This window comes from Solea solea, chromosome 19 (assembly GCF_958295425.1).
Source record: "Solea solea chromosome 19, fSolSol10.1, whole genome shotgun sequence".
NCBI lineage: Eukaryota > Metazoa > Chordata > Actinopteri > Pleuronectiformes > Soleidae > Solea > Solea solea.
The window spans coordinates 5,837,662-5,853,641 of record NC_081152.1 but is presented as its reverse complement, the minus strand read 5'-3'; the positions used below and the strand labels follow the sequence as shown (position 1 = coordinate 5,853,641).

At 42.8% G+C, this 15,980-nt stretch overlaps 1 protein-coding gene across 10 annotated transcripts in view; it reads right to left on the bottom strand.

Annotated features, from left to right (window-relative positions):
* Positions 1-5,047: 5,047 nt before the first annotated feature.
* Positions 5,048-15,980, bottom strand: part of mast4 (microtubule associated serine/threonine kinase family member 4) — an 85,521-nt gene continuing 74,588 nt past the window's right edge. For all 10 annotated transcript variants that reach the window (XM_058618078.1, XM_058618079.1, XM_058618080.1 and 7 more), the window contains 10 exons: positions 15,640-15,762; positions 15,253-15,362; positions 14,484-14,605; positions 14,177-14,394; positions 13,367-13,567; positions 12,837-13,063; positions 12,143-12,265; positions 11,793-11,929; positions 11,147-11,331; positions 5,048-11,034 (listed from right to left, as the gene is read on the bottom strand). In XM_058618078.1, coding sequence (XP_058474061.1) covers positions 7,355-11,034; positions 11,147-11,331; positions 11,793-11,929; positions 12,143-12,265; positions 12,837-13,063; positions 13,367-13,567; positions 14,177-14,394; positions 14,484-14,605; positions 15,253-15,362; positions 15,640-15,762 — 5,126 coding nt within the window. In that variant the 3' untranslated portion in view covers positions 5,048-7,354. The remainder of the gene's footprint in view (positions 11,035-11,146; positions 11,332-11,792; positions 11,930-12,142; positions 12,266-12,836; positions 13,064-13,366; positions 13,568-14,176; positions 14,395-14,483; positions 14,606-15,252; positions 15,363-15,639; positions 15,763-15,980) is intronic.

The following is a 15,980-nucleotide window of genomic DNA, read 5'->3' as shown; positions in this document are numbered from 1 at the left end:
GTGTGAAATCCCATTCTACATCAAGTGGAGATGATTTCAGACAACAACTTCAGGGCCTTTGCTTCACAAAGACACGAAAGAAAGTGGTTAATGACAGAGGAGCTGGAGGCGATACACCCACAGATAATCAGCACTTAACTCCTGCAGCTCGCCTCAACTTCACACAGCAACATCACCACATCACACGCTGCTTCACACTCAGCTTTCACCTTAGTTTTCAGGAAGAAAAGTAGACAATTCACTCATTTGAGCTTGTTAGGTGCATGTTTTTTGCTCCTCTTTGACAGTTAAACGGATTAACAATAGTGAGCCAATTCACAATACAAAACATGACGAGGGTCCAATTTGTGCAAAAAGTCATAACTTTAACTGTAATCTTCTCTGCAGCTTGGTCTTTGTTTTGATAAGCCAAGGATCCATTTCCTGTGGCGAGCGGTGGACAACGAAGTGGCTCTTCAAGATGTTCTTCATCTTAAAAGGTCCAGTGTGTCACATTTAGTATTAAGTATGAGCAAAATGATTTAGTGTTTGCTGCCTTGGAATAAGACTTTTCTATGTATTTGAGGCAAGTGCTCTGGCGTTACAGAGGCAGCCATGTTGCCATGCAACAGCCTGAACACCCAAACCAGCCATTTTAAAAGAGGAAGCTAATTACACACATGACGAAGAGCATTCGTTCTGGTCTGTGAAGGCCACCGTAGTTCACTTAAGTACAACAAAGAAGAAGAGAACGATGCTACAGCTCCCTCGTACACGTCTGATTCGAGGCCTGTCGGGCAGAGGAGTCGGAGTGTCAGCCGGTTCGAGGCTCGGATGACTTTCCTTGGCGGCGATTAAGTCTCCTGTTGTCGAAATGTTTTTTCTGCTTGGTGAGCGGGGCTTAATACTCCACCTACTGGTGGGACAGGAGTTCAGTTTGTGCATGTGCTGTCCACGCGCACACAACAAGCTCTTTGCACATGGCTCCAAAATCTGGGCTGCACGCTTGCACACGGAAGTATACCATGTCACTAATTCTAACCTCTACGTAAAAAGGCTAAAAAAAAGAGTAAATGTATATATTATTATTATACATCGTACTTGAATAATGAGCAGTCTCACAGATATGTTTTCACATTCATATATGAGACAGTAGTTGACCTGTAATAAATCAGATTTGAACACTGTCGCTGGTAATCTGAACATAGCCTCACTTTCCAGGACTAATGTGAGAAAAATGACACAAACATCTAATCACTTAATCCAGAAAATAATAAACAGATTAAGTGATGATGAATGTAATGTGATTTTAGCCACAAAGACCTGTCCTAACGTCTTTGGGTTGAATCCCTTTTGTTCATTGTTAATTAGTTTCAGGGTGGATAAACTAGTGATGTAATTATTTGTAAACTTGTATAACGGTAAAAACCGTGTAATCTCCCCCCGTCACACATACGTGTGCAGCCGCCCTTATAGAGACTCCATAAACATAACAAAGCAATCAAAGTGTAAACAAACACCGATAATCAAGATAAATCATCAGAATGGCGCCGACAATGAAAATAATCATAGAACAGAACAACAAACAGCCTCATGGTCAAACAGAGAGTTTCGTCACAGCTGCAGTAAAACTGTTATAGCTGAAGGTTTATTTCTGTGTTGCAACACAAGCCCTTCCATGAATTCTGAAAATAATATTCTGTTATTGACATTTGAGGGTGCCCACAACCTCTGGATGATGTATCTAAACTTTCACTCACACACCCAGCCAGCTGCTGCACACACACACATAGAAAAACCTGACCTAAAGTCACATATTAGCCTTAAATGTAACCAGTTCCTCAGAAATTATGTTCTGCCTCTTTAGGACCAGGTTTTAGTCTTCATGAGGACTACAAGCCCTGACGAGATCAGTGTCCTAAAGAGGTAACAATCACAAGTAAACACACACACGCACACTTTTTGTAGAAGCTACATCAGATCATTGGACTAATGATCAAAAGTAATCAGATTACTTGAACGGTTAATCTGAACGGTTACACGGTTAAAGCTACAATAGGCAAGTTACTGATGGATGACTCCATCACATTCTTTCACAGTAAAGTTGTGTTTATCAAGGGGAAATGAGAGAGAGAAAATAAATATATATAAATAAATAAATATTGCATTTAAAGCACGAGGAGATCAGTGTGGACGGATGAGGGAAAAACAACATTCTTCCACGAACGCTGAAGCAGCAAGGATTATATACAAGTGTAAAGATTTGCACTCTTTATTCAAGTCATCCACGTCATCAGGTTGCACCTTGTTATCCTTCTCTGGTGACATGTACTTTAGCGCCACCTAGTGTTTTTCCTGTGTGAAATAACTCCTGATATTTACTTCCCAGCAGTCGACGGGAAACGTATATAATGTTGACGTAAAACTTGACTCGTGAGACTTCTGTAATCTCCTCTAGGCATCGGACAATAAAGCAGAAGTGTTCCACAGATGAAGAGACTGCGTCAAATCATCATGTTGTGTTTGAAGCTGTCGGCTCAACTGGCGACAGGAGCTCAGGACCGAGAGCAGCTAACCCCAAAACATTAGTTTGTTAAAACCCTGAGGATATAACTCAACCATAAACGACCTTTTTCTACAGCGATGCCTTAAAAATCACCCTGGAGAAAAACAAAAAAACAAACAGCAAAGACAGTGGAAAGCACAAACCATGAGGACTGCTGCTCAACTCCCCCTAATGCAGAGGCGGTGGCTTTTTAATATTTCTTTTATGAGAGTGAACCCTGTCCTACATAATAGACTCACCCCTCCCTGTGTGCGTGATGGGCCAGTGGCTGAACTTTAGAGCTCAACAAGAAGCCATTAGTTGCAACATGAGATATGAGAACTGGCCCAGAGTTCTGGCTTCTCCCCAAATCACAGAATGTACTGGAACAAATTCCAGCAGCAAAAGTTAATGTGGGCCAGAGTGGCTTTGTGTATCTGTGTGTCAGATTGCATGTGTCTACACACACTGAGCCAAGCAATGTTCCCACCACTGTTGTCAACACATCGACGTCTCCAGCTATAACACTCATTCTTTTCTCATGCCGTCTGATGGCGTGTTAAATCTTTCAAGGAGGAAATCAAGATTTTTTTTTTTTTAGCACGTACATGTCATAACTTTTTTTTTGGGGGGGGGGGGATATATAAAAGTGCTTTTATAGCAGCACACAAGGCAAAACCAGGTGCTTCAGTAGCTCTTCTGCTCCAGACTGGAAAGAACATTTAAAATGGATTGACACATTTTTTTTTGACATTTATGGCACCCTGAGATGATAGAAGCATCTCTTCTGACTTTCTAACCCCCCCCCCCCCCCCCCCCCCACACACACACAGAAAATGTGACGCTGCAGAACCTGTCATATTTGAATGATTACATAAGTTGCCAAATGTTTAAAAATTAACTTTCAAATCATGTCAAATTCAGCAAGTCGCTGGGGAGGCGTGTCCACCACAGGAGCCAAACACACACGTATAGTGACCTATATGCCTATACTCACATACTGACGTATATGCCCCCCCCCCCCTCACTCCTCACACTGCTGATAACATGGCGGGTCACCTCATTACTATTGATCAGTCTCTCTGAAATGGATTACAGAGTAACCAGGCCTCATTCTGGGGGAGCAGCTCCATGGACCTTAGACAGGCCGTGTTTTAATATCCTCACAATCTATTGATTTAAATACCATTTGTTGTCTTTTTAAGTGGAATTAAGGCAGTGGGAGGGTTTGGAGTCATGGAAAAGCCAAGTGCCAAAAAAGTTTCTCGGGACAATGACGCAACGAGAAGACAGCAGTGGAGGACGACTTGTACAGAGGGGATTTGATTTATGTGCAAAAATGTGAATGCGGTGTCAGTTTTCCTGCCAGGTTACGTACATAATCTGAGAAGGTGAGACGTTAATAGTGCCAGGGGCAAACAGAATTTTAATATACAGAGATTAAGGAAGAGTTAACGTGGTATAGACCGCGGCTATGAAGATAAAGTGTAGGTCGACACATGCAATGACACACACAGGACAGAAATACCTAGTGGGGCAGAAATTGCTCCCAGCAGAGAAACAAGTGAAGGATGGAGCACATGGCCGGTTAATGATCATAAATTACCACACTGATCTTTCATGGTGAACCCACTCTCTGCCCCATTCCCAAGGTTTAAGAGTCTTTCTTCTTATTCAATCCTTTGTTTCATATTTTTTTGCTTAGTAATCAGTCTGGTGGGACGCGGCTGCATCTTCTGTAATCACGGTTAAAGACAATTACCGAGGATCAACAGGGACTTTAGGTGGCTAAGTGTGGCAAAAATATACATTAAATAACCTCTAATCTACTCATAAATAGGTTATAACGAGTAGGTTATGAATAATTTAGTTTGGCACTAAAAGCATAAGAAGAATAAAGATGAATGACCTTTTGGTTTTACTGTTTGGACTTAGTGTTAACTGCCTCAGAGTAATCTGAGGCAGTTAAAATATGCAGCTGTATCACATTCAGCCTTATCTTGATTGGATTTCTGTTATTCTGTTTGCCATGTTGCTCCACATTCGTCTTCTCTATCTGTCCTGGATATATGTTGCATAACAGAAGGCCTGTTCTGAGCAGCCAGTGCACTCATGGCAACACACTGCCCCCTGTTGGCGTCCCACTTTACAACATATATCATATATCTATATGTATACATGTAGGATATTGAAAGAGAAATAAAGTGAAACATTTCTTCGCATCTCCATTATGTTTTCATTCTAGGAAAGTCTTGAAATAAAATGCATAATTCTTCTTCGAAGTGCTGCTCAAAGAAATCCCAAACACAATTATTACATTACAATTATTCTAATTCATTTATGGTGGGAAGGTTGACTGGTAATTTGCCCAATTACGGCCGTATTTGTCTTTATTTTCTTTATTTGTCTTTTTAACTGAGACTTATCATACAAGAGTTATTTTGTCAATATGTGACCGAAAAAAAGTGGAATTATTTTACTGTATTGCCCTTTAATATTTACCAAGAAAACAGAAAATAAGAATAACTTACCATTTCATTTTATTTTTAGTATTATGCAACATTAGAAGTATAAATATCTGTTTTAATATACAACATCTATGACATCCATAGAGCTTTCCTTGAGCAAAATACAAAACTCAAAACACTTTTATTGCACATTTTTCTAAAAGACAAACCAATGTAAGCAAGTTCATCTAATACTAGTTTTGCACAGGGGGAGGAAAAACAGAGAGGGGACAATTGAAAAGACGAGCAGACGAAGAAGAACAACCCGACGTATGAACAGACAGTGATTACTGCACGAACAAATGTTCTTATTAAACACCCTGGTGGCGAAGGCGCGACGTCTCACACTACTATTAAACAACATCATCATCTGTGACACAGAACATAGATTTGGCAAATCAACAATATACAAACTATACATCCATGATGCTCTGTAAACAAACATTGAATGTGCTTTGAGGATTCAAATGTCAGTCGTCACAAAACTGCGTGTTTTAAATGTCCTTTGTCAACGAGCAGTCGGGGACGGACATGTGGCGAATTTATAAACAGTCCTCGCTTCCAATTCTCCTCCATTTTTACTCATATATTCTGAACAGACTGTGGCAAAAAATAATTAAGGTGCATTTTTTTTTCTCACACGTTAAAATATTGAACGCAAAAGCACACGTCAGATTCTGTCCACAATAGAATCTCTGCCGGTGTGTTTCACTGTCTCTGTGTCCTGTTAAATATAAAGTGTTTGAGTATATGTAGTAGACAAGATTATTGTTAAATAGCCAGCACAACAGAGCCAATACTGCATTAAACACTTAGTGTCCTAAACTAGTTTTCTTGTTGATGTATGTGTGTATTTAAACTGCAGAGCGTGAAGTACCAAGTATTTGCACGTTAACATCCGTATGTTGTCGACATGACGATGTGAATAATCACGTCTCCTTATATAAAATCTTTAGCTGAAGAGTTGGAAACACTAACACGTGACTTTAACAACACTGACCAAAGCCCGACATCTAAATTCTTTAGAAACACTAACAGTGACACACTGCGTGTACGTGAACTTACTCATGATTGAGCTGCACAGATGGAGGACGTGACCACGGATGAAGTCCAAACTCCTTCAAAAAAAGAGAGGAACTCTACTGCAGGAAAAACTGTTGGCAAACGTGTGCAGAACTGCTGGTTCATGTCATTTTCAACACAATATTTCATATTTTACACATTCCTCATTATTCAAGCTGTCGCCAGCCGACAAACACATCATCGCTGATAAAAAGACATTCCTGGGAAACGCTGACAATCCTCACAGTTTTGTTATAGAATGCTACATTTTCTTTCTCTTTTCTTTTTCTCTCTTTTTTTTTAGAAATAGCCCAGTTACCCTTTAATGCCTTGTCATTTTTTTCCCTCAAGTTAATTTTGGAACACGTTTAAATCACGGAGACGAAGCCTTTGATGACGTACATCACAGTAGCTTAGTTTAGAAGAGAGTTTTCAAGCAGAGCGCCATACTCCCGATACAAATATGACACTGCAAAAACCTATACATATACTACAAACAACAATCATGTAAGCCCATGTATCGCAGGTTGATCATATTTACACCATATTGCGTTAAAAAAAAAAATCAAAACGATATGTACACACACGCACACGTCAGAGGAATGTGAATTTAAACACCACGATCTTGCTAAGAACAGCAAGTTTTATTTCCCATAAATCTAAGGCCCCTAAACTAATTCAGCTGTAATATTATTCTGTGGTTTCAAGTGAAAAGCAGAGAACAGTGCATTCCACCGCAGAAAAACCCAATTTAAAAGTAATCTGATTAGACTAAACATGTGATACATTAGCTAATTTCATAGAATCACGTGGACTACTGCATTGAAAGACGTCAGGTCCTTCGAGTAGAAGTAAGAGTGCAATTCAGAATCATTTATGGCACCGACTCTACAGTACATCCCACCCCAGCCTTTGTAAGGTTCCACCCCCCCCAAACGATATATACTGATTGCACAAAGCATACTGCGATTCACAGGACATCCACTTCAAAGTAAATCCAGAACAAACCAGAGATGATCAATCAGTCATGACCTACATTTACATGTGATGTCACGTCATATGATAAAAATGCACACGGACTCACACGCGCCCCACCTCTCCCCATCAGCATGTAACAGCTTTCCCGGTCCTTGAGCAACAACAACAACAACAAAACACCAACAAAAAGAAGGCGGCATGATAATGTTTGCACAAAACTCTTCCAACATGGTCTGGATTCTGTAAAGTGAGAATGTGAGCTGCTATTTCCTCTTCCCTCCCTTTACTTTTTGTTAGTGGAGCTACGTGGCGACTCTCTCTGCTGCTTGCACCTGCCACCATCTTTGTCTGAGGCGTCTCTCTGTGCAGCAGGAGCAGCTCGAGTCGAGTCTCGTTTAGTGTTTTTCTGTACAGACGTGGCGTCTTGAGTGGTTTCCTTCTTCTTCCTCTCCGCCTGCTCCTTGGGGCTGGAGGACACCTGTTTGTCAGCGGCGGTGTTCCTGGCGTCAGGGCCCTTCTGACTCTCCGGTGTGAGCGTTTCAGTTTTGGTAACTTCCTTGGTTGCCTTGGTTACGGTCTCCTGGGGAGCAGTGCAGGTAGAGACCTTGGCTCCACTACTGAGCGGTGTAGGTGTTTCTTTCTTCGCTGCGGGTTTCAGTGGATCAGGCTGAGAGGAAACATGTGGTATTGGCTCCTTCCTGAGCTGATGTGGAGGAGCAGTTTGAGGCGAGTTCACGTCTTTTGGTTTTGAGTCATGACGGTCTCTAGGGATCGGGACTTGGTTTTTGGGCGAGTGATCTTTATGTTTGGCATCAAAACTTTGTTTATGAACCAGAGTTGGAGCTGCAGGAGAAAGGACATTTCTTGGGGGGAGAGATTTTAGCTTTGAGTCTGTGTTTTCTTTTCCTATGTGACCTGTGCTTGGTACTGAGCTTTTGGGCTGCGTTTCTTTCTGCTTCACGTCAGCAAGAGTGGAAGAATGTGTCGGCTGCACCGGCTCCTCCCGCTTTGCGTCAGCTCCAGTGGACGAGGCTTCTTTCCGCTTGGCTTCATGGGTTTCTTGAATGTTTGAAGTAGAGAGTGCAGATTCTTTTGACAGATCTCTCTGTTTTAAATTTAGACTGCCTTTAACTTCTGCACTGCGAGATTTCACTTCCAGTGCTTTTGTCTCGCTCTCTGGCTTCACAGGTCTTGAATTAATACTGGAACTCCAAACGTTTTCATTTGCAGTTGCCGAAGCAGAACTTCTCTGTTTTGTTGAAAGCACCACAGTGTTCTCTTTCACACTAATAACACCGTCTTGTTTTTTAGGGGTGCAGGATTCTGAGTCAGATAATTTGTGGGGTGTTTTTTCAGCTGGACAGGTTTTTGAGAGCGGCTCTGAATCTTTCACATTGTTCTTTGGTGAGGTGAACGATATGTTGCTGCTCTCGTTCTCACCTGCAGACACAGTGCTATCCCTTCTGTCCGTGCTCAGTGCAACATTCTGAGACAAGGTGCTTGTGTTAACTGTGGACGTGTCTCTATTCAGCTGCTCTTTTGAGGTCGTCTCCACTTTTCCAACTGTGGTGCATGTGATGATTTCTTTCTTGGAGTCAGAGCCTCTTCCATCATCGACCACTTTCACAATGAACCTATTAGATTGTACACTGTCTTTACTAACAGGCCTTTCACAGCAGTCCTGTCCTTCTGGTTTTGAACCGCAGGATTTATAGTCTTGCACAGACACAGATGCTGATGTCGTGATAGAAACCTGAGGTTGTGTATTCGAAGAGCAGATGTTCAGCAGTTGCTGTTTTGAAAGCACATTCTCTGGAACGGATATAGATGTGCAGTTGTCTAGTACATTCAGCACTGGAGCAGAGGTCACATTTGAGTACTGTGTAGTTTTCTCTGTTTTTTCTGGAGTTTTCTCAGAGCTTTGACACTGACCTGTATCCAAACCAGAGTTTATTTTCTGCTTCAGTGAGACAGGTAACGCGTCATTGGCAGCCACAGCCGGAGGCTCCACTTGGGTTGGTGCAGGGAAACTTTTTCGGTTTCCTTCAAGCCTTGGTGAAGGGAAACAAACGACTGCCTTTGAGCTGGCAGAACTTTGTGACGTGGTGTAAGATGCGACTTCCTGCTCCACCTCGTCCTCCTGATCTTCATTGCTGACTTCGCGTATGGATGGTGTTTTTCCACAGGAGAAGTGGGAGCTGTGCCGAGGGCCTCTATGCTCATGAACCAGTGATGAACTGGCCTTCATACCAGTCCTGCTCTCTTGTTTAATGCCAAAAGCTGAGGTCTCCACTTTTGTGGATGGAGTCTTTACTAATTCACTGTGTCTCTCATGTGTTTTCTCATCACTTCTACTGGTTTTGGCTTCTGTGGGTGAATTATTTGACTGCTCTTTGGAGACAACTGCACTATTTAGAGAAGAAACAGCTTCAGGGCTCAGGGAACAAGTCAGGGGGCTCTTCAGTTTGTCGGCACTTTTTAACTGGGGGATGGTTAACTGTCTCTCAGTGGGGCTCTGAAGCCAAATTGAAGGACTCACAGAAAAAGAGTCACTTGTGTTCTCTGTCATTTTGGATAAACATGTCTCCGTTTTGGAGACTCTGGGCCCTGAGAGCAGGCCGATATCCAGGGTGCCCTCCAGAGGTTTGAGAGAGGAGACGTGGCGTCCTTCAAGTTTATATTCAGATGAAGTCTTTCGTAGAGAGGGCTCTGCTGCAGAGATGAGCTGCAGTTTTTCCACAGCGCTCTCTCCTCTACCAGTAAAATGTTTAGGGGCCAGGCCGTCGGGGCTGGAGAGAACACTTCCCATTCCTGCTTTCATGTGGTCATGACACATGGCTGTGTCCAGCTGCAGGCTCTTAGACCTGGTGGAGCCAAAGTGGAGGTTCTCATGGATGCCAGAAGATAGTCGACAAATGCAGTCATCCCTCTCTTCAAATGACAACCTCTTCTTTGTGAACTCGATGTTGGGAGCTTTGAAGTCCAATCTGTCTGGCTTCATATTGTCTTTACTCTGTCTGGAGTGCTGCCACTCTGTTCGGAGTCCTCCTTCACTTTCACTGCTGCCACCTGGTGGTTCGGCGATGCCCTCTGAGGCTCGCGTGGTGAGCTTCTTATACAGAACATCTTTAAGTGTGGTGCTGGCCGCTTTGGCCTCCAAAGGTCCAGACTCTGGGCTGCGCTGGGATTTGTTGTGGCTTCTCTCATCCCTGTCGTCACCACACATTGGAGATGAGTCCGATTCTCGCAGGGCATCTTGCTTCTGTAGAGACTCCCTCCTTTCTGACCAGTCCTGTCTCTTCACGACCATCTTGGACTTCAGTTTTTCCTTGTCCAGCTCCTCAGCTGACTCCTGCCTGCTCATCTTGCGACTGGTGGGCCTCTTTAAGCAGCCCTGCTCAGCAGGCCGCACACGAGTGATTGCCATTGGCTCACTGGCAGTTTCTTCCACGCTCTGCAGGATGGTGTAATCCCGCTCACCGGGCCTCAGCTCCTCATCCTGTACTTCTTCTTGGGTCACTTCCAAACTGTGTTTTCTAGGACACAGGTGCTTCTTATCTCCTGTGTAAGAGGGAGACAGTTTCTCCTCGGACTGGACTCGTTTTAGCAGGGGTGAGCGAGGCGGTTCTGCACTTTTGGGGCGTACAATGTGGCGTACAATTGTGGGTGGAGAATGCATCTTTGCTGGGAAGGCTTGTGCTGTCTTGGAAATGGCAACAGAATGTCCACTAAGAAGGGGAGAGGGTGAGCGCTGAGGAGATGTTGGCTGGGGGGTGGGTGAAGGTGTGCGAGCCAAAGGAGAAAGAGGAATGCTACCAGCAGATTTGCGGCGCCCCTGGCGAAGCCTTTGACCTGGCAGTTTGGGTCCAAGGCCGTGGAGAGTGCTGGGACGAATGTGGCCAGAGCCTGCAGGGGAGTTTGGAGCACTGGAGCTGGGAGAGCTGCTCTGGGAGGAGTTGCCACCTGGACGTTAAAAGGATAAAAACAGAGATTAAACATGATACATGAAACAAAAGCAAACAGTGAAAAGTCTGGGTAATATTTTCCTCTCATCAAAACAGGTTAAGATCAACACCTGACTGTGCGAAATCTGGTGCAGGGCGGAAGGCAGCAGTTGGGGAACGAGGGGAGAGACTGTGGGTGGGGGAGCCAGGGAGACTTTCACCAGATGACAGCGAGTGGTTGAGAGAGGAGAAACTGCGGCTGGTATGCAGGAGAGGAGAGGGCTGCATTGCAAAACGCCTGAAAAGGGAGCGACGCCTGGAAAGAAAACAAATCTATTTAGTTCTCTGGCAATACTGCTACAAAATATACCAGTGACATCCAAAAGTCAACTAACAGATAATTTGTAATATTGTAATTTAATATGCACGTCTATGAAAAAACTGTAATATACACTTTATTTTCTCCCAAGTTCTCTAACTCATTTAGAAATGAAACAACCAGTTGATCCTACCCTTCACTCACACATTCAAACAGTTCTGCAGTGATGACTATGTGCCCCCTAGAGGCTAAAAGGAAACAGAAACATCCCAACACTTAAGATGGCATCACTTTCCTCACTGATTGATTGTTTCTATCGGCAAGACAAAACTGACTTAACTGGTTCCAATATTTGTCACTTGACTGAAGGCTTTGAATGAAGAATTAACCACACACATAAGTACATAAAGAAACACACACCTACAACATAAATAATAACAATCTGTCAAATTCCTGACCTTTCTGGTGTCTTGTCCTTCTTGGGCTTCTTGGCACATCTGACCATCTTGCTTCTGTAGCTGTTCCTCCGGGCTGGACCTGTTTTTATAGACGTATTCTCAAAGGGAGTTGTGGAGATGGCCACCTTGCTACCACTCTGAAAAGAAAGTACATCAAGACATTTTATATACAAAGTAATATTTGAGGGCAGACTACAGACAAAAACAGTGTTTTGGGATTGCAGAAGGGATTAGTATTAAAACAAATTATGCACAGCATTTGGAGTTAATGACAGGCTTTTGTGTTGCGTAACTGCAAATAAGCACTGCCAGGGGAAAATGGTTGTACTTTCAGCAGTACTTTCATTTACCTTGAGCAGGAGCTCCACCACTTCAGTGTGGACGAGACCATGGACTGGCTCCCCGTTGACATGAGTAATAAGGTCTCCAGCTTTGAGTCCTGCTTTATGTGCAGGTCCACCATCTTCTACATTCTGATAAATAGACACAAGAGACATGTATTATCATCCATTTGTCTTCACAGACATTTCAGTTCAAAACAGCAAAGTAAATCATCAGCTGGATAGAAATCAAATTTTTGTGACTTTTCAATGAATTGAAGATATTCATCTGATAAATAATTATTTTTAAAAAATACAGCAATATCTTTAATAATTCAAGTCACTTATGACGTGACTTAATTTTTAATCGAAACTGACTGAGTGATTTATTGTTCCTCTATTCTATTTGAACTCATTTTCAGTTTCTCATGCACGTGGAAAATCCCTGCATTTCTGAAAGCTGTGCATACACCCCCCTTGCTGACACAGGGTGATACATCAATTTCTTGGCAGTTCACATTCAGCAGCTTTTGTGATCTGCTGTCAATACATAAGTGTGGTTGGGTCTTTGCTGCTTTGAAAAACTTCACACCAGCCCACAAGCTCCAAACTACAGTGGGGAAACTCACCAGACTGTGTTTAACTGCCCCCACACACTGAAACCATCCTTATCATAACTGATATAGACAATGTTTGTCTCCTACAGGTTACAATGGTATCTTACCCAGACCATGTGGTAGACGGTGTAGATGTCACCGTCACAAGAGTACACCCTTATTGCCCTCAGCGTGAAGCCAAATTTCTTCCCACAGCTGTGGATGATGACGGGCTGCCGTGGGTTGGTGGTACAGAGTGAGGAGTCTCGGCTCGGAGAGGAGTCTCGAGACGAAGGGTCTGAGGAGAGGGAGTAAGGAGATAGAGGGCTGGCCAGAGGAGACACCCCCAAGATATCTGAAAATAAAAAAAATAAAAAAGCGTTGACCACCAGGTTATTTTATTTAAAAAAAAATTGAATTGCTGCTCTAGTCAGTAGTAAAGTGTTGCTATAAAGCTCATGAGCCTGGTTCACTGTACTTGATTTGGGGTTGATATTTAAAGGATTTTCTCTCTCCCTGCATTGATGACCTCTTGCTCCTGCCTGCTCACATACTTTATTAGAAGCTTATACCCCACAAATTGCTCACAGCCACTCAGTAAATGGACCTTACAAACAATTTTCAGTCTAGTGTATGCATATGCATGTTGTTGACTCACCCCCAGGGATCATAAGCGAAAGGGTACCAGTTGACACAGATTTGGGGATTTTAAGCACAGCTGCAGTCTTCTCTGCAGCACTCTCAGGATGCAGAGACGTGGACAGAGGGGCCTGGTCTACAGAGGCTTGGCTGGTACTGTCAGGGCTCTCCAGACCTTCACCTTTGGGCGTCAGCTGGTCCAGATGTTCTGAGAAACTACCTAATTTTGAAAAACACCATATTTACTACATTGAATAAATTCATCCAGTAGTGACTGTTTGTAATTTTTGAAACAATAGCTGACCTTTTGGAAATAGGTTTATTTGCTCTTGCATTGGATAAATCAAGACATAAATCACAACTGTACCATAATAGCCAGTTAGCTTTGCACAAAGACTGGGACAAAGATAAATAGTGTATATGAAAAGATCATCTTATTAACACATATTGACCCTAGCTTCAGTATGATCCTGCAAACATGGATGGTAAACAGTTCTTTATCCAAATCTGAGAAATAAAGACATAAAATGTATTGTTTAAAATGTCAAACATACATTTATCTCTATACTACTTATCTGTAACAGAAAAAACAAGTACATTCAGTCGTCCTCAATAAGTTATTATCATCATACTTGGGAAGATTATGATGACTTTGTAAAACAGTCGCAAAACAAAATGCTCCTCGGCGGACACTGCAGTTTTTTGTTCTGTGTAGTCAGCACTGCACAACAAATTCATTTTCTCAAGCAACTTAGAGATTATCAATTTACCCCATTAAACACACACATATACAAATATCCCCCACAAAAGAACAGTGAGTATTTTGTACCTGAGAGTGTGGCTCCACTGTGAGTGCTGCCTGGAGTCGTAGCATCAGGTTCATCCTGCGGGAGTTCTCCAATGGAGAAGGAGGCCTTGCTGGGGTCACCGAGGCCTGAGGTCTCGTCTCCTTCACTCTCAGCCGAAATGGCAAACTTTGGCAGCAAGCTGGGGCAGCCAGGGCCCTGACTCACACTGTCTGTGTCTGTCGAGTGGGACAACGAGGGCCTGAATGAAAAGAGAGAAGAGACTCTCGTGAGATTAACCAACCAACAATAAAATATCAAGCCTATACCTTTTATTTAACTTTAACTTACAACTCAGCGAAGTCTGGTGTCCAGCTGAGAGAGTCCACGGTCAGAGGGCTCTCACTCTTCTTCTCTTCAGTCTCTCCTTTCTCCTCCAGGTGCCCACGAGACAAATCTAGGCTGCTGTAAACCTGAAAACCACACAGGATTTTAGTTCATCATTTTGTTCTAAAAACAGATAAAAAAAAGAAAGAAAGAAAAAAACAGACTGAGAGCACATAAAGATATAATACCTGCAGTTATTCTTTTATTTACCAAGGAATTTATGAGCAGACCAGAAATGCTGCGCTCCGTGTTTTAATGTAGACTTAAACGTGTCATACAAGCTTCAGCATTAGGTGCATCTGAGGAGAAGGTTCAGCAGAGCTCAACACTTCCTCAAAGACGCCCCGCTGCTTTTCAGAGACACGCTGTAATGCTTTGTTTTGATGCGAGAGGGGAGCATACTGCAATGCAGCACAAGGACTCTCACCTTGTATGACTGTATTGTGTATTGTGTTCCACATTATGGTGGAAAAAGAAAAAAAAAATCATTTGCAAGTGTAAAATATATGCAAAGCCGAAAGCTATGTGTAAAACTGTAGGGGTAAAGGGGGAGCTGGGGGACACAAATTTACATATGAAATAGCAAGTGCTTGTGCTTTCTTTCCCACGAGAAAAACATGAGGACAGATGAGGCATCCGTTCATTTACATCACTAACATCTCTGGCAGTAATGACGATGTAAACATGTTGGTTTACGACTGGAAGTGTTTGAGAGGGGAGTTTAAGGACAAACCTTAGAGAATCTGTGAGAGCAAGAGGAGAACTGCCGCAGCTCCACATTGAAGTCTTCATCATTTGTATCCTCTTCCTCTGTCTCCAGGTGATGGTATCTCTCTGAGCGAGCTGGGAATGATAAGAAGTATGTATTTCAGATTTTTTTTTTTATTGCATTCAGTTGTTATGGGTTATTCTAAGTGCCAAAGGATGATTTAAGTAGAGGAAGATGGAATATAATAAGGACCCTAAACTGCAGGCTTTTATAACTCCCTTTACTTTTATCAGTTTACAGTCACTGCATTTCTGAGACAGACATGACAAATATTGTATTTGTTCAAGAATATGTCGGGCACTGATTAAATCTCTAGCCTCTCTCATGCCTCTCATATGTGATATAACTCACTGTCAAAATAGCTGGTGTCATCTTCAGACTCTAGCTGAGGGATAAACTCAGCTTTCTGCCTCAGCAGCCCATTCCAGTCCAGGTTGTGGAAAAACTGATGCTCCTTGACTTCAGCAGCTCCACCTGCAGATGGTGTAAACAGATCGATTACTAGTTTGGTTACAATTTAAGGACACATTATCACCCAAGACGACAGAAAAAACATAGTGGGTCACATTGAACTCAGGAGGTGAAGAAATGCTTATGCTATGTTTTCCTCTTCCCTTGTGGCTGCAGGCCAAAACTGATGTCATGACTATAAATTATGCAGTACAATTTCCTGCCTCTGACCTTTAGTGGAG